A 24,736-nucleotide genomic window follows, 5' to 3' on the forward strand; every position below is an offset into this window, starting at 1 on the left:
TCATTTTTTCATCTGTGGAGATGGAGCTGATGTGACTTGTACAAAACCCAGTTTTGTCTCCTCTGTCTAAAGGACATTCGCTCAGAAGCATTGTGTCTTGTCAATATGCATTTTAGCAAATTCCAGCCTGGCTGTCAAGAGTGTAGTCCTCCTGGGTCTTCTTCCATTGAGCGTAATGTCACTCAATAAGCGACTGATGGTGTTAATTAGACACTGATGGACCTTGACCTTGGATTCAGCTGGTATCTCTTTGGTAGTCATCCTTGGCATTTTGTTTCCGATTCTCATTCTTTTTCAGCCAATTTTGGGGTTGATTTTCCTCTTGCAGCCGTGTCCAGGGAGGTTGGCTACAGTCCCATGAACCTTAAATGTCTTAATAATAACTGTTGTCACAAGAACATCAAGCTGCTTGGAGATGATGGTCTTCTAGCCTTTGTCTTTAACATGCTTGTCAGTGTGAGGGACACAATAGAGTGGCTACTTGTCTCCATTTAAATCCGCTGAATGACTGATTGCACAATTTGAAACATGTGTGATAGTAATTGAAGAAAACAGCTAGTTTTAAAAAATTACTCGGGTCCAATTATTTATGATCTTTTCTAGGGCTACCAAAAATGTGTCCAGGCCATTTTAAAATATATTTGTAGAATATGCAATACTTTTCACACTTGCTTTGCTTTACCCAAGGGCATATCAAAGGCATGCAGGGAGACATGGGACAGTTTCTTTTCATTTAATCACTTTTCAGGAGGCATACAACACGTTAATGAGCTGTAAAAGTAATAAAACGTTTGTCCATATCTGTATGATTCCATATTGACTACGTCATTGTAGCCAGTGATCTCAAAGAACAACAATGGGACATTAAATACATGAGAACATCAAATTAGGCATTTATGGTTAAAAAAAAAAACAAACTTCAAAGTCACATTTTTCTGTGTTATATATAGTTTAGGGGGTACACCCGTTTCTACCCGTTGTGTGTTGCAATAGGACATGAAGCATACCTAACTTTTGTAAGTACACTGCAAGGAATGAGCATGCGAATTTCAGTTTCCCAGTATATGGAAAGTGGAAGAATTAGTGATGAGTCAGTGAGGGCTATACAGTTGTACTTGAAAGTTTGTGAACCCTTTAGAATTTTCTATATTTCTGCATAAATATGACCTAAAACATCATCAGATTTTCACTCAAGTCCTAAAAGTAGATAAAGAGAAGCCAGATAAACAAATGAGACAAAAATATTATACTTGGTCATTTATTTATTAAGGAAAATGATCGAATATTACATATTTGTGAGTGGCAAAAGCATGTGAACCTTTGCTTTCAGTATCTGGTGTGACCCCCCAATAACTGCAACTAAAGGTTTCCGGTTACTTTTGATCAGTCCGGCACACTGGATGGAGGAATTTCAGCCCATTCCTCCGTACAGAAGAGCTTCAACTCTGAGATGTTGGTGGGTTTCCTCACATGAACTGCTCGCTTCAGGTCCTTCCACAACATTTCGATTGGATTAAGGTCAGGACTTTGACTTGGCCATTCCAAAACATTAACTTTATTCTTCTTTAACCATTCTTTGATAGAACGACTTGTGTGCTTAGGGTCGTTGTCTTGCTGCATGACCCACCTTCTCCTGAGATTCAGTTCATGGACAGATGTCCTGACATTTTCCTTTAGAATTCTCTGATATAATTCAGAATTCATTGTTCCATCAATGAAGGCAAGCTGTCCTGGCCCGGATGCAGCAAAACAGGCCCAAGCCATGATACTATCACCACCATGTTTCACAGATGGGATAAGGTTCTTATTCTGGAATGCAGTGTTTTCCTTTCTCCAAACATAACGCTTTTTATTTAAACCAAAAAGTTCTATTTTGGTCTCATCCATCCACAAAACATTCTTCCAATAGCCTTCTGTTTTGGCAACGTGATCTTTAGCAAACTGCAGATGAGCAGCAATGTTTTTTTTTGGAGAGCAGTGGCTTTCTCCTTGCAACCCTGCCATGCACACCATTGTTGTTCGGGGTTCTCCTGATGGTGGACACATGAACATGAACATTAGCCAATGTGAGAGAGGCCTTCAGTTGCTTAGAAGCTACCCTGTGGTCCTTTGTGACCTTGCCGGCTATTACACGCCCTGCTCTTGGAGTGATCTTTGTTGGTCGACCACTCCTGGGGAGGGTCACAATGGTCTTGAATTTCCTCCATTTGTACACAGTCTGTCTGACTGTGGATTGGTGGAGTCCAAACTCTTTAGAGATGGTTTTGTAACCTTTTCCAGCCTGATGAGCTTCAACAACTCCTTTTGTGAGGTCCTCAGAAATCTCCTTTGTTCGTGCCCTGATACACTTCCACAAACATGTGTTGTGAAGAGCAGACTGATAGATCCTGTTCTTTAAATAACACAGGGTGCCCACTCACAGCTGATTGGCATCCCACCGGACTCGAATTTCACCTTCACACTAACTGATAATCCGTGAGGTTCATATACTTTTGCCACTCACAAATATGTAATATTCGATCATTTTCCTCAATAAATAAATGACCAAGTGTAATATTTTTGTCTTATTTGTTTAACTGGTTTATCTTGATCTACTTTTAGGACTTGAGTGAAAATCTGATAATGTTTTAGGTCAAATTTATGCAGAAATATAGAAAATTCTAAAGGGTTCACAAACTTTCAAGCACAACTGTAAATATGTTCATAACTAAATTACAGCGAGGAGAGAATTTAAAATTATTGATAAATAGTAAGACTTCTGTACAGTGTGGTTTATAATGAAAGAAGATTATAGAATAAATCTGGACCTTTTTTAGATTCAGTCTGACCATGCTTTTTGGTATTTAATATTTGTTCTCTAAAATGTCTACTGCTGTGCTGCTGTTAGTGGTAAACTGTAACTCCAACAGGTAACATTGAGGTTCCCTTCACTGGATGTTCTCTCCTGCTATTAGCCATTGCTTTTATTTACTTATTGAATTGGCTTTTTTTCTCTCTCAAAATAACAGTCACTCTGAAGCCCAGTTCACGATACTGTACATGTCACGCATAATATTAAACCATTTAGAAAAACTGATCTTGCCAAAATAACTTGACAGCTATGTGATTTCTAGCTTGGCTTCCACTTTTCCTACTTCAAGTCCCAAACAACAAACACCTAATTCATTGTTCTCTTATTACAGGTGACACTGCTACCCAAAGCAGTTTCTGTTGACTTTGAAGTTTTGGCTGTAGATATTGGTCAAGTCACTACATATCTTGACTGCAATAACACCAATGTGTCCAGGTATGCAAGGCTGTGTTCTACGTTTTGTTTTTATTGTGTCAGAAAATAGGCATACTACTAGCACAGGGTTATCTGGCACACACAGCTCTTGAAACATGGCAGGAAGCCTTTTTTGTTTTAAATTTTACAATATAATTGTTACTTGGATTATAGGAGCATCAGATTTCACATGGTAAAACTGGCCATGTTTTATGTAATAATGAAAATACATATTGTTTATCTGGTACAGGCAGCTATAGAATGTGTCCCACAAGACAGCAACCAACTTTAGATTTAACACAAATATCCGTAATGAGAACCTGCTCCAGAGGGCTCTGGAATTCAAATTTGGCTGAAAGTCCACCTTCCAACAGGACAGTAACCCTAAGCACAAAGCACAAAGCACAGACAACATAGGAGTGGCTTAAGGGACGACTCTGGAAATGTCCTTGAGTTGCTCAGCCAGAGCCCAAACTTGAACCTAATTGAACATCTCTGTCCGCCACTGATCTCTAGCCAACCTGACAAAATGGCAAATATCTGCAAGTCCAGGTGTGTAAAGCCTTTCACGTCATATCCAAGAAGATTCCAGGTGGTAATCACTGACAGAGGTGCGTCAACTAAGTACTGAGTAAAACGTATGAATACTTGTGTCAATGTGAGATTATTATTACTATTTTTTTTTTAATAAGTTGGCAAATATTTCTAAAATCTTGTCATTCTGGGGTATCAAGTGCTGCTTAATGAGGGAAACAATTAATTTAAATGATGTTAGCACAAGCCTGCAACATAATAAAATCTGAAAACATTGAAGGAGTAAAAATACTTTCTTAATAAACAGTATGTGCATATTAAAACTCCATTCATTCTTCTTCAACCTGCTAAATTTAATTTCACGGTTACAGGGGCTGGAACCTATCCTGGCAGCATGGGCATAAGGTAGTAACCAACCAACCAGTTTCCAACCCGCTGAATCCGAACACAGGGTCACGGGGGTCTGCTGGAGCCAATCCCAGCCAACACAGGGCGCAAGGCAGGAACCAATCCCATGCAGGGTGCCAACCCACCGCAGGACGCACACAAACACACCCACACACCAAGCACACACTAGGGCCAATTTAGAATCGTCAATCCACCTAACCGGCATGTCTTTGGACTGTGGGAGGAAACGCAGACACGGGGAGAACATGCAAACTCCACGCAGGGAGGACCCGGGAAGCAAACCCGGGTGTCCTAACTGAGAGACAGCAGCGCTACCACTGTGCCACCGTGCTGCCCAGGTAGTAACCAACCCCCTGTAAATATGTATATATTGTAAAGTGAATAGCCTTGACACACTTACTTAAGAAGGTTTGGGGCAGCCACCCATATATTGTCCCTGGCTGCAAAAGGGTTTTGACACAGCACTCGTATGCACTATTTTGAGTTCTCCACTGAACTGACTAGTGGTGGAAAGATGGCAGCTTTCTAAGGCGGAAATGATGTCTAGGGGCCGGAACCGGAAGTGACTTCAGTCTAGGGGCCGGGACCGGAAGTGACTTCAGTCTAGGGGCCGGAACTGGAAGTGTCATTACATCAGGCAGGTTTTCCCATTTTTGGCCTGTAAAGATAGCAGAGGTAGGTTTATTGCACCCCGCCACCCCCTGGCCTGGCAAGTAATTACCTCCACTTGGTCCCTTGGTCCACTCGGCTCACTCCTAGTCACACATGTGACACGCACCCCCAGCCCAGAACAAATCGGGTTGGATGTACCTGGTCGTGAGGTTGTGGCTTCGGGAAAGGATATCAGCAATGGCCTGCAGTACATCACGATGATAAATAACTGAAAACTTGTAAGGCTGTAGGTCTAAAAACCACCTTGTGACTCGTGGATTCGAATCCCTGTATAACGCTATCCATTGTAATGGTGAATGGTCGGTCACCAGGGTGAACTCGCATCCCAGGAGGTAGTACATCAGCTGAATAATTGACCATTTTATCGCCAAAGCTTCCAGCTCCACTGCCGCATACCTCGTCTTCCGGTCCAACAGTTTCCGGCTCCAGTTACATTACAGGGTATTCTACTCCATCAACGCTCTGGCTCAGTACGGCACCAACACCTGTGTCCGAAGTATCCGTCTGGAGAATGAAAGGCAAAGAAAAATCAGCTGCTTGCAAAATAGGAGCTGACATAAGGGCCTGCTTACCACTAGAATTACCAGAGCCTACGAAAAAACTCGTAAATCCGTCCCACCTTAAATCGCTTCTTAAAATCGTTCACAGCTCTCCACCAGCGTCTTTTGTCATCTAAATGTGCTGATAAAAATCAGGCTGCAAATCAGCCGGCTATTCCATCCCCCCACCGACTTAGAATGTGCACAAACTTCTCCCAGCTCATGCCTTGATTGATTTTCTGGGAGTGAAGTGGAGTTTTAGAGTGGAAATAATAGATCGTTGTTTGGAACACACGCATTTCATGTCCTATTTCTACAGTAATCTGTGTAAACACATTGTTAAAACAGAAACGTTTTTTATATTCTACTAGTAGATGACAAAATGTAGGCATAAACTATATAATGTATGAAGCCTGAAGTATCACACAAATACTTTCACAAAAGCTACAAATCTAACACAGCAGTTGCGCTTTTATTCAAAAATATACTGGAGAAACAAAAAGCCACCTTAACATGCGACATTGACACCCGTTTATTATGACTGCCTCCGTAGCGCAATCGAATCAGCCGGCGACTGGGAATCAAAAGGTTGCGAGTTCGATCCTGCACCACTCCGTTTTGAGAAGCAAACTGTTCTTAGTCTTACAATTTTAGAATAAAAACATACATTTGATTTCAGTCTGTAACAGCCGGTGTAATAATTATGATACTTGTAAAGGTTAGCTTTGTTTTTTTTTAGTCAGTTTTATTATCTCAGCCGCGTTCACGAGCCCAAATACACCCCACCCCCGCATCTGATACTGTGACACTGCTGTTTTCACATATACGCGCTGTAACAGAGATAAACTCAGCTCCCTTCTACATCGGAGCAAGAATGCACATACCATTGCTTGCATACTAAAGTGTCAGCAGGCACTTTTCGTGGCATTACACACAGTTTTGCGCATGCCCTCTGCACACTACTTGTGACTTTAGGCTTTAGGAAGTAAGTAAATAAATAAAGGTAAATCGTGTTGGTAGAATCGGCTACAGCCCCATGTGGACATAGACTCCAAAAGTGGGCTTGGAAAAAATAATTTAAAGATATTCATAATACTAAAACTGGTAATCCTAATATGTAAGCGGATGTTATTACCATTGAAAAACTATTCAGTGTGTTTTTAAAATCCATCCAGAAGAAAATTCTATTCAGCATTTCAAAGAGAAAGCAAGTTCATACCTGAGAGGCCCATCAGAAATTGTGAATAACTTAAGATGTACTTTGACCAGTGCCACCTCATGCCTTTTAGATGTGACCCTGCATTGTTAAGTAAGTAAAGAGAGACCCTGGTTCACAGGTAAATAGATCCGCTAAGAAATGTACCCCAGTTTAATATTTGACATATCCCATTTTTTTCCTTTGTGGAGGATAAAATAATTATTCTGTTTTTAGGTTATGTCAGATACTCTCAGGGAACATTTTTGCTTTAATAGTTAAGTTGAGAAAGTGTTGAAATATTTGCACTGAAAATTATAAGATTTTTTTTTTTTTATTTCAGCCCTAGTGCCAGGCTTCGATTTATGGTGGTGCACAGTTCAGTCCTTTCTATTATTAATCAAGTAATTGGCTGGATTTACTTTGTGGCCTGGTCAGTTTCATTCTACCCTCAAGTGTATGAAAACTGGAAAAGAAAAAGGTAAAATAAGTCCTCTTGTGTGCTTGTTTATATGCCTATTAGATCCTAACCTAATTTTGTCCTCTTTTTCATTGTAGTGTGGTTGGCTTGAATTTGGACTATGTGGCCTTAAACCTTACTGGCTTTATTGCTTACAGTGTCTTTAATGTTGGTCTTTTCTGGGTTGACTATATTAAGGTAAGCATTTTATTTTTTTGTGGTTGAAGTTCATTACCTTGACTCCAGAAAAGTCCTCTCGGCTAAGAGGGATCTGCAACATTGAAAGGAAATGTTTAGTCACTTAGGTGAAAATGCTATAACTATTCTTAATTTTTTTGGTGATACATGCATGTTCATTTTTCAGTAATTTTGCAATAAACTTAGTATAAAGTTTCCTAGATTCAGACATTTTGTTTACACTTGCATACTGGAGTGAAATATGCCATCATAAATATTTTCATCTCCTGAAAGTTAATGCAAAGCACATGAAGCACAATGTTAGATCATTAAAATCTGAAAGAAATCCTATTGTTACTTTAAATATAGAGAGTGTTCTCATAGTGAGATCAGAGTGAGTGGTGGGAATGTCATTATTCTTATCCTATTCCTTACCAACATTGAAGGGGTCATGACCAACATCAGCATAGATGAACCCAGTGGACTCAATAAAAGCATATGAAGGACCACATCATTCTTACAAATCTCATGGTGCCACCATGCAACCAAACTGAATGTTTTAATGATGAATAGGTATGCCAACCAGCAATGTCAACATCAGTAAATTCAAGATTAAAGCAATCATTGTGATTACATTTCTTAAGACTCCAATCAGCAAAGTCAAGGGAGACCAAAAGATAGCAATACAAACGTGATAAGATCATAGGGTGCTTTTTTTTTTAACACCTTTGAATTGTTTCAATGAGCAAACAACTCAACTCTTGTCTTGTCTCAAGCTGAAATCAAACAAAACAAACTACCAGATAATATTTATCCTATTTATCCTCGAGTTCTTAAGGAGGCTAGTGAATACAGATATAAACTCTTAACACAAATATAGGAAATCACTGTGCACTGGAGAGAATCCGAAGGACTGGAAAATGGCAAATACCATCCCATTAAATAAAAAGGGTGACAGGGCAGATCTAAGCAACTGTAGGCCAGTAAGCTTAACATGCATCACAGGAAAATTAATGGAAGAATTTATTAAGGATAAGATTGAGCGACACATGGCAAGGACAAGATATTATTCTGAACAGTCAGCATGGGTTCAGAAGAAGGAGGTCGTATTTTACTAACATGCTGGGATTCTATGAGGAGGCAACAAAAGGATACGATCAGAGTGGAGCAGATGATATTCTTTATCTGGACTTTCATTATGTATTTGATAAGGTGCCACATGAGAGGTTGGGCATCAAATTAAAAGAAGTGGGAGTTCAGGGTGATGTTTTTAGATGTGTGCAGAATTGGCTCAGACACAGGAAGCAGAGGGTGAGGGTGCGAGGAACCTCATCAGAATTGGCCGATGTTAAGAGTGGTGACCAGCAGGGGTCAGTGCTGGGGCTGCTGCTATTTTTAATATATATAAATGATTTAGATAGGAATATAAGTAACAAGCTGGTTAAGTTTGCAGATGATACCAAAACAGGTGGATTAGCAGATAATTTGGAATCCGTTATATCATCACAGAAGGACTTGGATAGCATACAGGCTTGGGCAGATTTGTGGATGATAAAATTTAATGTCAGTAAATGTAAAGAATTACACATAGGAAGTAAAAATGTGAGGTTTGAATACACAATGGGCAGTCAGAAAATCAAGAGTACACCTTATGAGAAGGATTTAGGAGTCGTAGTGGACTCTAAGCTATCAACTTCCCGACAGTATTCAGAAGCCATTAAGAAGGCTAACGGAATGTCAGGTTATATAGCGCCTTGATGTGTGGAGTACAAGTCATGGGAGGTTCTGCTCCAGCTTTATAACACACTGGTGAGTCCTCATCTGGAGTCCTATGTGCAGTTTTGGTCTCCAGGCTACAAAAAGGACATAGCAGCACTAAACAAGGTCCAGAGAAGAGCAATAGAGCTGATTCCAGGGCTACAGGGGTTGAATTATGAGGAAAGATTAAAAGAGCTAAGCCAAAAGAAGATTAAGGGGTGACATGAGTGAAGTGTTTAAAATTATGGACGGAATTAGTGCAGTGGATCAAGTCTGGGACTTTAAAATGAGTTCATCAAGAACACGTGGACACAGTTGGGAACTTGTTAAGATTAAATTCAGCACAAACATTAAGAAGTTTTTCTTTACACAAAGAACGATAGATACTTGGAATAAGCTACCAAGTAGTGTGGTAGACAGTAAGACGTTAGGGACTCTCAAAACACGACTTGATGTTTTTTTTTGGAAGAAATAAGTGGGATAGGCCTGGTGAGCTTTGTTGGGCTGAATGGCTTGTTCTCTTCTCTAGAGTGTTCTAATGTTCTTAAAACTATATACAACAACATTGAATCTGTTTTTCTGCATTATTCACATCATCCAAGCTGTCATGAGAAAGCTAGTGTCATATAACCCCTTTTTAAAATTATATTATACATATATATAAAATGCTAAGAGTTGTATCTGTCTGTCACACAATTTCTTGTGAACCACCTAGGCTAGAACCTTAAACTTGGTAATAATCAAAATCTTATAATGTGATACATGCTGGTTAAGCAAAACATGTGCTCAACAGCAACCTCTGAGAAGTTATCTGTGTACGTACCATTCTTATGGTAGACTGCAAAGGCAAACTGATCGAGGAGGTTACATGAGGAGGAGGAAAAATAAAGATCAGCAAGATCTGCTGAGCATTAAGGCGAATTGCAGAAGCTGATTACTTGACAGGAAGAAGAAGAATGACATTGGCGGCATTCGCTGCATATCAGTTACATACAGCATGGCAAATCACTTGTACTCATAAACTGCTATGGCTGGAACCTTGATCTTGGGAGGACCAGAGGTCCCAGTGTTTCCTAGTATGGTTGTCTGTCATAAAGAGAGTTAGCCATCAAACTCTAAACTATACTAATAAAAGGCAAAGCCCTCACTGACTGACTGACTGACTGACTCATCACTAATTCTCCAACTTCCCGTGTAGGTAGAAGGCTGAAATTTGGCAGGCTTATTCCTTACAGCTTACTTACAAAAGTTAAGCAGGTTTCATTTCGAAATTCTACACGTAACGGTCATAACGGTCGACAACGTCCGCCATGTTGAACTTTCTTATTTATGGCCCCATCTTCACGAAATTTGGTAGGCGGCTTCCCTGCGCTAACCGAAACCGATGTACGTACTTATTTCGATGGTATGACGCCACTGTCGGCCGCCATATTGAACTTTCAAACGTCACTAATTTTCCAACTTCCCGTGTAGGTAGAAGGCTGAAATTTGGCAGGCTCATTCCTTACAGCTTACTTACAAAAGTTAAGCAGGTTTGATTTCGAAATTCAATGCGTAACAGTCAACAACATCCGCCATGTTGAACTTTCTTATTCATGGCTTCATCTTCACGAAATTTGGTAGGCAGCTACCGCTACTGCGCTAACCGAAACCAATGTACGTACTTTTTTCAGTGGTATGACGCCACTGTCAGCCGCCATATTGAAATTACCAACGTCACTAATTCTCCAACTTCCCATGAAGGTAGAAGGCTGAAATTTGGTACTTATTTCGGTGGTATGATGCCACTGTCGGCCGCCATATTGAACTTTTCAACAGTCTTTGTTACTTATGGGCCCATCTTCAAGAAATTTGGTACGCGGGTTCCCAACGCTTACTGAATCCTACTTACGTACATATACACGTCCATAGCCTGCAGCTCGGTCACCGTATGAGACGGCATTGGGTCCCCCATCCCAACGCCTCCCACATTGTTGGCTGCCTTCCTATATAAGGACGTCCGTCGCTCCGATCTCTACATTCCCTTCCTTGCTTCGCCACGGGATTCACGTCTCCCTGCTGATAACTACAGCCTTTTATTTAATCCACAGCTACTCCGCTGTTTTATTGTTCATTTATTACAATTATAGTTATTGTGTAGGTATTTTAGACTTACTTTACATTGTTCAGGTACCCATTTCCTTTATCATTCCAACCGTACCCCCATTAACATGTCTATTGAGGTGATCACCATCGATCAAAGAACTGTCACTTACCAAGTGGTTTCCATGCCCGGAGATGGCACCTACCTTTTCCATTCTCTTTGTTACATATTGCACGGCCATATCAGGCTCACTCTTGATATCCGGAGGAACATTGTGTCTTATGTATTGAATGACTGGGACAGGTTCAAGGTGTGGACTGATAACGGTACAGGAGATAATTAGACTACACAGGAGCACTAGAAGAGTGAAATGCTTAAGCCCTTCACCTATGCTTCTGCTTGTGAGTTGATGGCTGCCGCTGAATTGTTCGGTTATCGCTTTCAAGTGTACCGAAATGGCCAAATATTTTACACCTTTGGACAAACGCCAATGCCTATTAAACACCTTAGATTCACAGGTGACGATTTCAGTAGTGGACACTTTGATGTTTATGAATGTTTAAACTCTCAAAAGCTGGATGTGAAGTTATCGATGACACTGGTTGTATACTTACAACGCTTGACAGATGCTAAATGTCACTTCAACACAAGTCCTACAAATACTGTCGTAATTGAAACAAACCATGAAAATCAAACCGATTATTACAGCAGCAATCCAAGCTGTGAGATTTGAGACAAGATTACTGTTCACATGGCCGACTGTACGTTACATGCTTAAGAGTAAGCTCAGCACACAGGAGGGCCGAACTCACAATGTGGTATACAAAGAGATCCTTAACAAATAATTATTGGTATATTTTCCCTCAGTTTAAAAAGGTTTAATTTTCTTCTTTTTATTTATTTATTTATTTATTTTAATATTTTTATTTTTTATTAATTTTATTACAATCCATACAAAGCAATCAAGTTTTTACAAAAAGAAAAATTGAGTTAAGAACAAATTGATCCCCACCACTGAGAGAGAGAGCAAGCCAAACGGCGTAAAATTTAAGGCTTGTAAACATACCTAAATTATTAAATTCTCGGTGCTTTATAAACTTATTTTAAAATATTAATGATTAGATCCTGCCATGTTTTGAAAAAAGTCTGTACGGATCCTCTAACTTAGTATTTGATTTTTTCCAATTTCAAATAATATAACACATCGGTTTCTCACTGACTTAAAAGAGGAGAGTTTTGGTTCTTCCAGTTTATCAGAATGAGTCTGCGTGCCAAGATTGTAGTGAATGCCATCACAATTTGTTTGTCCTTCTCCACTTTAAACCCCTCTGGAAGAACCCCAAACACAGCTGTTAATGGATTAGGTGGGATTGTGAGTCCAAGGCTGTCTGAGAGGTAATTAAAAATTTTTGTCCAGAACAATGTTAATTTGGTGCAGGCCCAGAACATGTGACCCAGTGAGTCTGTGACTTGATTGCAACGTTCACAGGTTGGATCATACCTGGAAACATTTTGGAGAGTTTTAGTCGAGACAGATGTGCTCGATATATAATTTTGAGTTGTATAATTGTATGCTTTGCGCATATGGAGCTCGAGTGAATTCTCTGCATTGCTACTTTCCACTCCTTTTCTGATATATTAATTGAGAGATCTTTTTCCCAGTGTCCTCTTGGATCTTTGAAAGGAAGGGATTGTAAAATGATTTTATATATTGTTGAGATGGAGTCTACTTCCTTGAGATTGAGCAATATTTTTTCCAGCGTGGATGAGGGTGCAAGATGTGGAAAATCTGAAAGGTTCTGTTTAACAAAGTTTCTGATTTGAAGATAGTGAAAGAAATTTGTAGCTGGAATGTTAAATTTGGAATGTAATTGTTCATAGGATGCAAAGACGTTGTCTATATAAAAATCTCTAATTAATTTTCTTGTTAATAAAACTTTTTGGGCAGTACTTCGCCGCTGCGAAGCGGGTATTTTGCTAGTATATATATGACAGCAACACTCATCACTCACAACAGTGACAAAACAATTACATTGACAGTCATGTTATTTTCAAAATGTTTCCTTTTCTTTTTCATTACTTCTTTAACACACTACTTCTCCGCAGCGAAGCGCGGGTATTTTGCTAGTATGTGTTTATTTGCATGTGTATAAAGTAATAATTTGCCTAGCTGTCATTTTAGGAAATCCCCAGTTTGTTGCGTTTGTTTATTTATCACAAATAAAATGTACAATTACTTTAATAACCTACGACCTGGGTGATGACAATAAGTTTTCGTCTAATTTTTGCTTTGCGCATTCCCCCACCATAACCTATTGTCTATGGGGGAGGAGAGAACGCTTTAGATTCTTCAAAAATTTCGATCTTCGGTTTTCAACAGATCGCGACATTTTAGGAAAAACATTTATATCTATTGGTGAGTGTGTTTCGTTTGTGTGTCACAGTTTCTTAAGGACAGTCTACAGCTAAAACGGCTGAACGGAAAAATACCATACTTGAGACTTAAGCCTGCATGACAATGTGGTGATTAGTTTTTAAACCAAAGCGTGCTAGAGGAACCCTCAAATGAATTTTTGCTAATATCTTGAGAATTATGGTAAATACTGTAATTCTGCAATGAATTATGAATTCTTCTCATCAGTTGCTATTTTATAATAAGAAAGATCAACATCAGAGCTGTAAATAATCACTGAAATGTTATAGAATACTTTGGGTAACTTGGTCCCTAGGGCACAAAGCCTGCTGACACTCATGTTCAAATTTTTTTATTTTATTTTTGAGATCTAAAATGGATACGTTTTTTCACATCAGCAGCATGCAAAACGGCACACTGCCACATCAGTTTAGGCCACACGTGGCAGAGTTTGCCCCTTTCATTAATGGTTTTCCTCTGAATTTTAATATATTTAAAATGTGACTGTGATTTAAAAAAAAAACAAAAAGGAATTACTGTAATTTCCTTTATTTCATTCTCTCCAGTTCTGCTGTTACTTGTCTCCTGCTGGTTTCAGAAGTCGGCAGCTAAGATGTTAATGAAGACTAACAAAAGAGCCCACAATATATGAGGGACATTAAAGTTTCCGCACTTTTAACTCTATTTATTTTCAAAATCAAATGAAATCACTTTTCTACATAGTCACCTTCCTTTGCGATGCAATTTTCCCAGGGTCATATCAACTTTTTAATGCTATCATCAAAAAAAATGTTTTTGGTTGAGCGTATAACCACTGATGCACTGCTGCTTTCACATCAGGGTTCTTCATTCCTCGTGGTCATGGCTGTAGCTGAACATCCGGAGTGCTCTGCATCCGTCAAACTAGTATGGCCATTTTCGAACATTTCAGTCCATTCATAGACGACTCTACAAGAGAGAACTTTATCCCCATACTGAGCCCACATACAGAGGTATGTTCCTCTTTGGTGCAATTTATACATTTCGCCACCATCTTCACCACATGGTGACAACTCAAATAATAAACTGCCAGACAGAACTAGTAACATGACACTCTCAGACACAACCAGTTACTACTCCTGCCTTCATCGTTTCCAGCAAAACCTTTTGAACGTCCCTCGTACCATTCCAAATTTTTTTCCCCACTGGCTGACAATTTATTTTTGAAACCTACTTTATATTTTACTTGCTTTAATATTTTTGCCTGTTTTGTGTCAAACTACAGTAATCCCTCGCTATATCGCACTTTGACTTTCGCGGCTTCACTCTATCGCGGATTTTGAATGTAAGCATATCTAAATATATATCACGGATTTTTCGCTGGTTCCCAGATTTCTGCGGACAATGGGTCTTTTAATTTATGGTACATGCTTCCTCAGTTTGTTTGCCCAGTTGATTTCATACAAGGGACGCTATTGGCGGATGGCTTAGAAGCTACCCAATCAGAGCATGTATTACATATTAACTAAAACTCCTCAATGATATAAGATATGCTTCCCGCGCGGTGCTTGATTGTTTGCTTCTCTCTATCTCTCTCACTCTCTCTGCCTGACGGAGGGGGTGTGAGCAGAGGGGCTGTTTGCACAGAGGCTGTTTGCCTAGAAGATACAGACGCTCCTCTACAAAATGCCGCTTTATCGCGGTGCTTCTGCATACTTAAGAGCACGTATTGATTTTTTGATTGTTTGCTTTTCTTAGTGAGCGCTCTCTCTGACATTCTCTGCTCCTGACGAAGCTCATTTGAAGAGAAGATATGTTTGCATTCTTTTAATTGTGAGAAAGAACTGCCATCTCTGTCTTGTCATGGAGCACAGTTTAAACTTTTGACTAAAGGGTGTTATTTCATGTCTAGAGGCCTCTAATAATGTTAACAGTGTGGGAGAGTTTATAAGGGCTTAAATATATAAAAATTACCATACAAACATATAGTTTCTACTTCGCGGATTTTCATCGAGGAGGGATTACTGTACATATCTAAGTTGCTGGAGTCCTAAAATAGAGAGAGCATCATGATAAAATGAACACTTGATTTACTACTAAAGGTAAAAGGGACCTTCCCTTGTTTTCCTTATTCCTTCCTTCCTTCTTTCTTTCCTTCCTTCACTTCATTTCCTCTTGTATTGCTAATATTTTATTATTTTGGTAAACAGTTTCTTATTGTTGATTGTGTATCCTATATAAACAGGAGGAATTTCTGAAAAAGTATCCCAATGGTGTGAATCCTGTGGCAGCCAATGACGTTTTCTTCAGCCTTCATGCAGTTACCTTGGTTTTGGTTATCGTCCTTCAAGCGAGTATCTATGAGGCAAGTTTCCCTACCAAAGGGCCTTTATGTCCATGTCTTGAAATGCCAGCAGTGTGTCTGACAAGTTTAACAAAATTTCTCTCTAACTCCCATAAGTCTACTTTTTAGCTTAGACAACATGCTAAATGGGAATGCACATTAAAATCATGGGAATATTGTACATTTTGTTTCATTCTGTTTTTTTTGTGCACCTCTTCTCAAATGCAGGCAAACCACAAGCAAAAAGTGAAAATATTAATACTAAGAAATATAAAGCAAATGCTCTCCTTGCACAAGAATACTGGATATACAACATCCTAAATATGTAAGCTATGTTGAGATACAACAGAAAATTTCCCTTTTATGTTGCAATTCGCTTATAATACGGAAAGCACCTACTACGGCTAGCATGTCGCTCAGTCTGACTGTTTTGCCATCAGAATCTAATTTGCCGTGAGAAGCGGCTGTCCGAATACTAAAAGAGGTAAATACTGTTTAAAAAATATACATGTGGAAATAACCTCTCTCATGGTAAATGTTGAAATGGTAAACTAATCTGCAGTTAAAACTTCACGGAATGTTTCTCTGTGTTATGACAGATGAGTTTGAAAATTCATCAGTTTTTTCAATAGGCGATTTTGAAATTTCAAAAATGTAAACTGCACACTTATTTGCAATATTTCTTAAAAACGAAAAATGCAACTGCGCAGACAAATTTCTTTGAACAATTAGTGTGCCAAATTTCAACAAACTTGGTCCACTAAAAGCCAAGATTTGTATATACAGACCGACATGACAACTGCAGTAGGTGCTTTTCGCATTATATGCTAACTGCAATATAAAAAGTTTATTTTATAATATATCTGAACGTATCTTAAATATTTTGGATATTTTGCATATCTAGTATTCTTGTGCCAGGAGTGCATTTGCTTTATATTTCATATCTCTCTCTCTCTCTCTCTCTCTCTCTATATATATATCTATATATATATATATATATATATATATATATATATATATATATATATATATATATATATATATATATATATATAAAAATTTTTGGTCGAGACGTGATCATCTCGGAGAGACACTTTGACATCACGCGAGACTAGACATTAGGAATTAAGACCTGTGAGACAGTTTTTCACGTCACACCCTACTTACAAACAATTTCTCAGAGAAACTTTGAAGTCCCGCAAGACAAGGAAGTAAGACAAAATTTACAGCTGCTGTACAGGCTTTTAAATGATCAATGCGCACCGTGACATGCAGATCACGCAGCACGGCACAAGAGGCAGCTGGGGAGGGAGAATAACTCATTTACTACAGCTTTATTACTGGCAAATATCAAGTAATAAAAAATGAATGAAAATGAATGAAATGAAAATAATCTCTTTAAATTGTATATCCGGTTCACCAAACCCGGTGAACTTCACGGATTTAGGTTGGGTTTTTTTCTATAATTTGCTTGAACATTCTGGTTGATTTTGCAACTTCTCTCATCCTGCTAAGAACCATAGTTTGCTTGAGGGAGTGATATATTCGTTCTTATCCGAGACAGAGGCTGCAGGCCGAGGAGAGGGGAAGCGTGACGTCAGGAGTGGGGAGCCTGGCAGGGCCCTCCTCGCTGTCCTGTTTCACTACTATGCAGGCAGAGCCACATCGGTTGGCTAGTTATTAATATTTTCACTTGTTTGCTTGCTGTTTGCCTACATTTGATTCATGCAGGTGAAAACGTGACACTTGAAAACACGGCTCTTCAACAAAAGCAGGATTGTCAACATGCATAACCAAACAGAAAGTAGGATGATGCCCAGGTCACATACAAAAAAACAGACATAAATCATGATTGGTCAATTACATTATTTTAAAAAAAAAACACAGCAGGTGACTACAGATTAGGCATGCAGGACCTCACCTGATATTAATTAATCTTATATGTCAAATGCAGTCATTTGTTGTTTTTTCTTCCTTTTTATAGTATACACCTAGTGGACCACTGACTGGTATCGCCGGACCTAATTAGGTACTTCATAGCACTGGACTCTAGTTGAGTGTTGTTGACAGGAACCAACAGTCAATGAATAACATTCAGGACTTCTGGTTACAGCAAAAATGTTATACAGATGACCAAAATGCTTTTCTTTCATTACCTCTTTGTTTTAAGCATTGGGTATTAAATGAGGGGGCCACATAAAGCACTTAACTGTGTGATGAATGCGTTTAGGATGAGGGAGCTAAACAACCACTGCTGAAATTGAAAAAGATGTTAAAAAATTGTGACTTTGAAGCCATAGCAACAGAAAAATCTGAAGAATTGTGCTCTATAAAAACATTCAAATGCGGGATGAAGAAATGCAAGTGAACTTGTATCCCATTTGATCCAACATCAAAGAGATTTGTAAAACTCTGCAAGTCTTAGCTAAGTTAAGATATTGATAGATATTGTTGGGTTCTGTTTACAGTGCCTTCCCTCCTTAATGTTTGGGACAAAGACCTATTTTTTCATTGATTTACCCCTCTGCTCCACGGTTTAAAATTAAACAATTCGGACATTGTGATTAAAGTACACATGACAGCCTTTCATTTAAGGATATTTGCAGACATTTCCGTCACACCGTATAGAAATGACAACACTTTGTCTTCACTGTCCTTCCATTTCAGGGCACCATAATGTTTTGCACACAGCAGTGACAGACGTATTAAATCAGTTATATTTACTAATTTGTTGCATATCCTTTACATGCAGTGACAGCTTGAAGCCTGTGATTCATAGGCGTCACTACAAGGCTGTTATGCAAATGCTGGTGTGTTGAGCAGAAATGTGGAAAACCCTGGTGTGGTTAATTATAATTATTAATCTGTCACTGGTGTCACTGCTTCTGTAACCACCCTAGCTTTATCAGTATAACTGGAGCAGACACTCCATGCTGATTGCAGATTTTCTAAACAATGAAAAGTTAAAACCTGTTTCATTAATTGCAGGTCTTTAAAGGGCTTTGACTGTTTCATTGTTGATGGGTATTTTGGATGCCATATTTTTAAATGTTCTGTCACCTTGCTGTTATTAGACGATCTATCCTAGAGGTGAGGACTGGTTCAGGACCCTTTAAGGTTGTCTGTGTAATCTCGGGCACTAACTCAGTCTCCATTAAACCCCTTACAATTTTCTAAGTTGCTTGTCATAAAAATGTGTGCTAAATAAATACATGTAAAGAAGTGGCATTAAAAAACTTCTGTAGATCATATTGCTGAGTGTGAAATCTGTTTGTTTGGTGCAGAGAGATAATCAGAAGGTGTCCAAGATAGCCATTGGACTGCTGGTGATTGCATGGGCCTTTGCCTTCTTCTCCATGTTTGTGGCCATTGCTGGGACCATCACATGGTTGGATTACCTGTATTACTTCTCCTACATTAAACTGGGGGTCACGCTGGTAAAGTACATTCCTCAGGTAAGTATAAAGGAAACTTATAAATCAGTCAACTGCAGTTATCCAACTGGGTGATATTTCTTTTAAAATATTGTGCTGTATGTTCATGTCACACTCCTTTTCAACATATCCTTTTATTTAAATGGTTAAGTAATATTTATTTTTTTGCTTATGGTCAGATTTTATAACCAGGTGCATTATGGGATTGTAGAATTGGAGAAAATGTGTTTTGAGAGTAATTTCTCTAACTTGGAGGAGTGTTTTGGAAGACATTGTCACAGAAAGTGGAATAAAATCGGATTCATACATTTTTGCAATTGGAAAAAAAAAAATGCACAGTTTGGTTGCCCTTCTATCATTCACTCCACTAAATTATATTCTGCAAGTTGACCAGTAACACAACCACAGTCATCCTTTTTTTTTTTTTTTTTAATTCCTCTTTGTATTTTTTTAATTTATTCAAAAATAAAATGTGTTTTTGAAATCAGATTTTTTTTTTTTTTTGGCTGTACTTCCTTTCATTAAAATGTAACTAGTAGGCCAGTTTGAAAGTTAACACAGCATGCTGCTCTGGCACATTTTGCAGAAAGGTTTATGAAAAAGAACCAATTGATTAATATCCTAGGAAGAAAGTACTAAAATGTGGCACTTTTCTCAAATGGTTTAGGCCCGTTGGTACGGAGCAGGAGGAGGGCTGCCCTTCCTTGAACATTTCTGCAGGAGAGTTTTTCTAACATTTCGCTATTAAAACAGGCATAGACTTGTACATCACATCTGCCACAGGCCATGTTTCTAGTGACTATGTAAACCACATGTGCCTCAGAGAGACACATAGTCGCCTACCTGCACTTGTGCACTACTGTCATGGACATGAAGCAGCCATTATGGCTTACTTAGCTGAAATACCCAGCGTTGCCCGGGAGGAAAATAAGATTTTTTTTTAATTGTTTGAGAAAAATATAATTAAAAAGACACAACTTGACAGATCAATATTTGTGGTGTAGTAATAGGTTTTTACATGCAGAAGTTTTGACGGCGAAAAAAAAGTCAATTAAATGAGTATTATTATTAGGTTGATTTAATTTTATTACCACTGCAACATTGTTATAATAAGAATAATGCAAGATGAAAATATAGTTAACAAAAATAAATATTAAACGATGAACAAATAATACTTCTGATTTTTCATGATAAAACTGTCGGTCGCTTTTACAGAGCACACCAGAAACATTCCGAGCGTCGACTGGATGATAACATACATACAAGACCGTAAGATTGTTACAGTCTGCTTTATATACTGTGTAAGATAATACTTCCAGCCAGCCCTTCTTACAAATTACACTACTGACAATGTCATTAACTATTGTTTCATTATAAAACAGATACTTTGCCCACACATCTCCTCTACATTTTGTTGGCACCAGTTGCCCTGCTGTGCAGTGCTTGTTTCATTGTCAGTATGTTAAGGAATTAAATTGAGATTCTTAATGGGAAGCACTACATGGCAGTGTCATGATTTAAGGCAGCTCATCGAAGTTATTGTCAGCTTCAACCAAGAGTACTACTTGTTAACTTGAAATTCTGTCTGAATTCTGTTCTTTTTCTAATTGTGTTACATTTTATCAGCACGTAGTAAAAAAACTGCAGTAAATATCCAACATTTGCTAGGACCAGAGACACAATTCTGATCTTCAAGAACAGGTTAGTACACACGCTATTACTTCTCATACCGAGAAAGACTTAAGAGTTAACTCAAAAAGACACCATGACATAACCTAAAACAAATTTTAAGCTGAAGAGTTGTTCATGGCTCAAGCGCTTCCTTTTTTATGTGACTAATAAAAATGTTTTACTGAAAGTTGACATTTAGTTACAATCAATGATGGGTTCAGAGTACAACAACAACATTTATTTCTGTAGCACATTTTCATACAACAATGTAGCTCAAAGTGCTTTACAAGATGACAAAAAGAAAGTTACAAGACAAGAAAAACAATTAGGATTAGGCAATAATATTAAAGAATAAGTAACAGCAAGACAAGATAAGAACAAATGGCCAGGAGGACAGTAAAAAAAAAAAACTCTAGTCAGGCTGGAGGAAAAAAAATGTGCAGGGGTTCCAAGGCAAAGTCTGCCAGCCCCCAGTGGGCATTCTACCTAACAAAAATGTTCCTCTTGGTTTTCATGCTTAACATGATAGAATTTGATAAAGTTGGTCTTTTGGACAGCTGAGATCACCCGCCTTCATTTCGTCTTCTCAAGGAGCTGCATGGTACCACCTTAAAAGAGCCAGAAGGGACCGCAGAAAATAGCGAGGAATAGCTCAGTTTGCTGAAGAATATGATAATTCTATGCCTATATCATCTATTAATAATACAACTAAAATGTAGCTATGGGAATCCAAATTAAAATAATGGGTTTTTAGAAGTTTTCTAAAATGTTCCACAGTATCAGCCTTTCGAATTTCTAAAGGTGAAGTTTTCCTGATTTTAGGTGCATAACAGCAAAAGGCTGTCTCACCACCTCTTTTAAGATTATGGCTCTTGGAATTATAAGCAGACCACCATTCAAAGATCTAAGGTTACGACTGTGAGTGTAGGGAGTCAAGCATTCCACAATATAGGACAGCTTTATAAATATTAGTGGGATTTTAAAGTCAATTCTGAACAACACTATGTGGAAGACAGCCCGGAGACAGACAGGTGGACAGCAATGGTTCAGCCCACAAATGTTTATTATACATAATATTTACAAATAAAGTGCCACACACAACCCCCCCCAAAAGTCCAGGGGCCTCATGCATAACGGCGTGCGTAGAATTCACACTATAACATGGCGTAAGCACAAAAGTCGAAATGTGCTTACTCACAGAAAAATCCAGATGCAGGAATCTGTGCGTACTCCAACTTCCACGTTCTTCCGCTACATAAATCCCGGTCAGCGTGAAAACTAACGCTCGTGCACGCGCCTTATGTCCCGCCCCAACTTCTGCCAGAATTACGCCTCTTTGAATATGCAAATCAATATAAATCGCCCTTAAGCTCAGCCTTCTGTGAAAAGACAATGGGAAAAGCACGGGGGAAAATATAAGAATTTCAGCGAATACCAAGTGGAGGCAAAGGAAAAACATACTATTTGTTGATTTAAACAGTGGGATAATCAACAAAAGGAAGTTGATCGAGTGACATAGCGTGTTGGAGAAACTTGAAAACTCACATATCAAAGTCGCCGTGAAAAGGCGAGTTGTAGCCCACCGTCTGAGTGTCATATGAAAGCTTATTAGGGTACAGGCAAAAAAAATAGGCACACAGTAGGAAAAAAAGCACAACATGTCAACTTCGGTCTGGAAATTTCCACTTTAATCATGTAGTTTATTTTGTCATTAAAGTAGAATATCATAAACGTCATCTTAAAATCGTTTAATTAACCAGTTTCTCAAATCACATCATAATCAAAGTAGCACGTTAAAATGCTTTTGTATGTGATCTTCTATGTGCTCTATGTGTGTGAATCACTACTTGTTTCTTAAACCGGCTCTCTTCCTCCGACTGGACACAGAATCCATTACATTCGTGATATTACAGCTCTCTGAATAACTAAAATACTGAGATGTATACGTGATATCATTTTCATGATGATAGGAGCTAAAGCACGTTATTAAACATGGGTTTCACGGCGCAGTGATTGTGTGCGACCTTCGATGAAATTATTTCTTGCAGCAGGTGGCCCGCCAATGTCAATATGGTATCTTATGCACGGCGGATGGCCACATCCATTGCGGACACTGCATAGCCACCTCGTGCTCATGACACAAGCGTTTAACTTTTGTCGAAATTTGCCGCTGCGTTTTTAGCTGTGTCGTTATTTTCTCTTTCTGTTTTATATTCAATATATATTGGCGTGGCTGCCCCTGCAGTTCTTGCTTTTCTTTCTCCAAGTAACCGATCGCCATACAATCAGCTCTGTAATAGATGTTAAGCCATCTGTAAGCTTAACGCCGATTCTGCAAAACGTTTAAGGAACATTGAAATATCTTCGTAGTACATGTTTAATTATTCTATCCCCTTCACGCCAGTCCCAGTAAAGAATATGGATTATTTAAATGAAGTTAAAGTTTTACCTGTATAATATAATAAACATATTTTGCTGCATTTCATCTTAAAAATGATATCGTCATCAAATGTAAATACGCGCTTTATAAAGTGGCTCAGGTTGTGCAATATTATAACTGTAGAGCAAGTTTACAGTGGGGTAATTGTACTTATAAGTACTAACAGTTCTACAAGGTGCAATTGATTGAGTGCATTTAGAGTTCTTGGGATGAAACTGTTTCTGAACCGCGAGGTCCATACAGGAAAGGCTTTGAAACGTTTTGCCGTGGCTGAGGTAGCGTGTGCTTAATTCTGTATCCCGACAATTCCCTTTCCGATCAGCTGCTGCTGTGATTCACACTCCGATACAGTGATATAAATACTCTGAGTGGTGCAGTGAGAGTAATATGGAAAAAGATGATCCGCTGTGGCAACTCCTAATGGGAGCAACTGAAAGAAGGAGAAGTGAGAGTAACAACACTAAAGCAGTTATGGTATTTGGAATAATATGGCTATTCCCTGGACCATTATATTGTTACAAGTTAATTACAATCAGATGCATTACACTAATAAACAATATGCGATTAGTTTCAGTGTATTTATAAAGCCGTGTCATGAAAATAAGGAGTAATCACACAGGTACAGTACCATTGCTTTGACGCTGGGTGCCGCCAGTCTGCAAAACCGACCAGAGAACTTGTCTACGACAAGGTATGAGGTACCGTGGAAAAGTGCGTGGCTTTACGCCAAGTGTAGGTTTTATAAATCGCGATTTAAACGTGGAAAAGTTCTTACGCAACATTTCTGTGCGTACGCACCTATTATACATGAGGCCCCAGGCCCCTAGCCAATGCCTCTTTCTTTAGGCCACCTCCACTCCTCTCCAACAAGACTTGGTCCTCTCCTCACCCGAATCCAGCCCCCGAATGGAGGGAGACGGCCCCTTTTATCATCACCCAGATGTGCTCCAGGTGCCTCCCGATAATCTTCCGCCAGCCCTCCCTAGTGTGGCGGAAATACCGGCTGCGCACCTGGAAGCACTCCAGGTGTCCCTGGTCTTCCTTCCCCTGGCACTTCCGGGTGTGGCGGAAGTGCTGATGGCCAGGGCTCCTCCGGCATTGGGGCGCCCCCTGGTGGTGACCACGGGCCCCCATAGGGTTGAGCTTCCATGCTCAGTTCCCGTGGTCTCCAAAGCCACCAGGGTTGTCGTCCCCTCGTGGTCTGGAGGAGGCGCAATCCCTCCTCTGGTCCTTCCGGGCATCCCGGCTGGGTGCCACCCCCAGCAGCTTGCCACACCTGCTAACCAATGTAACGATGCTGAAACTGATAAGATGTGCTCAAATTGTTTTTTTCTAGTTAAGATTCTGACTGCTGATTTCTGCAC

The 24,736-nt window shown here is 39.1% G+C and overlaps 1 protein-coding gene across 4 annotated transcripts in view; it reads left to right on the plus strand.

Annotated features, from left to right (window-relative positions):
* Positions 1–24,736, plus strand: part of ctns (cystinosin, lysosomal cystine transporter) — a 50,819-nt gene that overhangs the window by 13,636 nt on the left and 12,447 nt on the right. For 3 of the 4 annotated variants that reach the window (XR_005635393.1, XM_039767035.1, XM_039767036.1), the window contains 5 exons: positions 3,183–3,286; positions 6,957–7,094; positions 7,172–7,271; positions 15,729–15,848; positions 19,112–19,282. Coding sequence is in view for 3 of the 4 variants with exons in the window: in XM_039767035.1 (XP_039622969.1) it covers positions 3,183–3,286; positions 6,957–7,094; positions 7,172–7,271; positions 15,729–15,848; positions 19,112–19,282 (633 nt within the window). In the remaining variant the exon portion in view is untranslated. The remainder of the gene's footprint in view (positions 1–3,182; positions 3,287–6,956; positions 7,095–7,171; positions 7,272–15,728; positions 15,849–19,111; positions 19,283–24,736) is intronic. The other variant, XM_039767037.1, reaches the window with a different exon arrangement.

Source organism: Polypterus senegalus, chromosome 10 (assembly GCF_016835505.1).
Source record: "Polypterus senegalus isolate Bchr_013 chromosome 10, ASM1683550v1, whole genome shotgun sequence".
In the NCBI taxonomy this organism is placed as follows: domain Eukaryota; kingdom Metazoa; phylum Chordata; class Cladistia; order Polypteriformes; family Polypteridae; genus Polypterus; species Polypterus senegalus.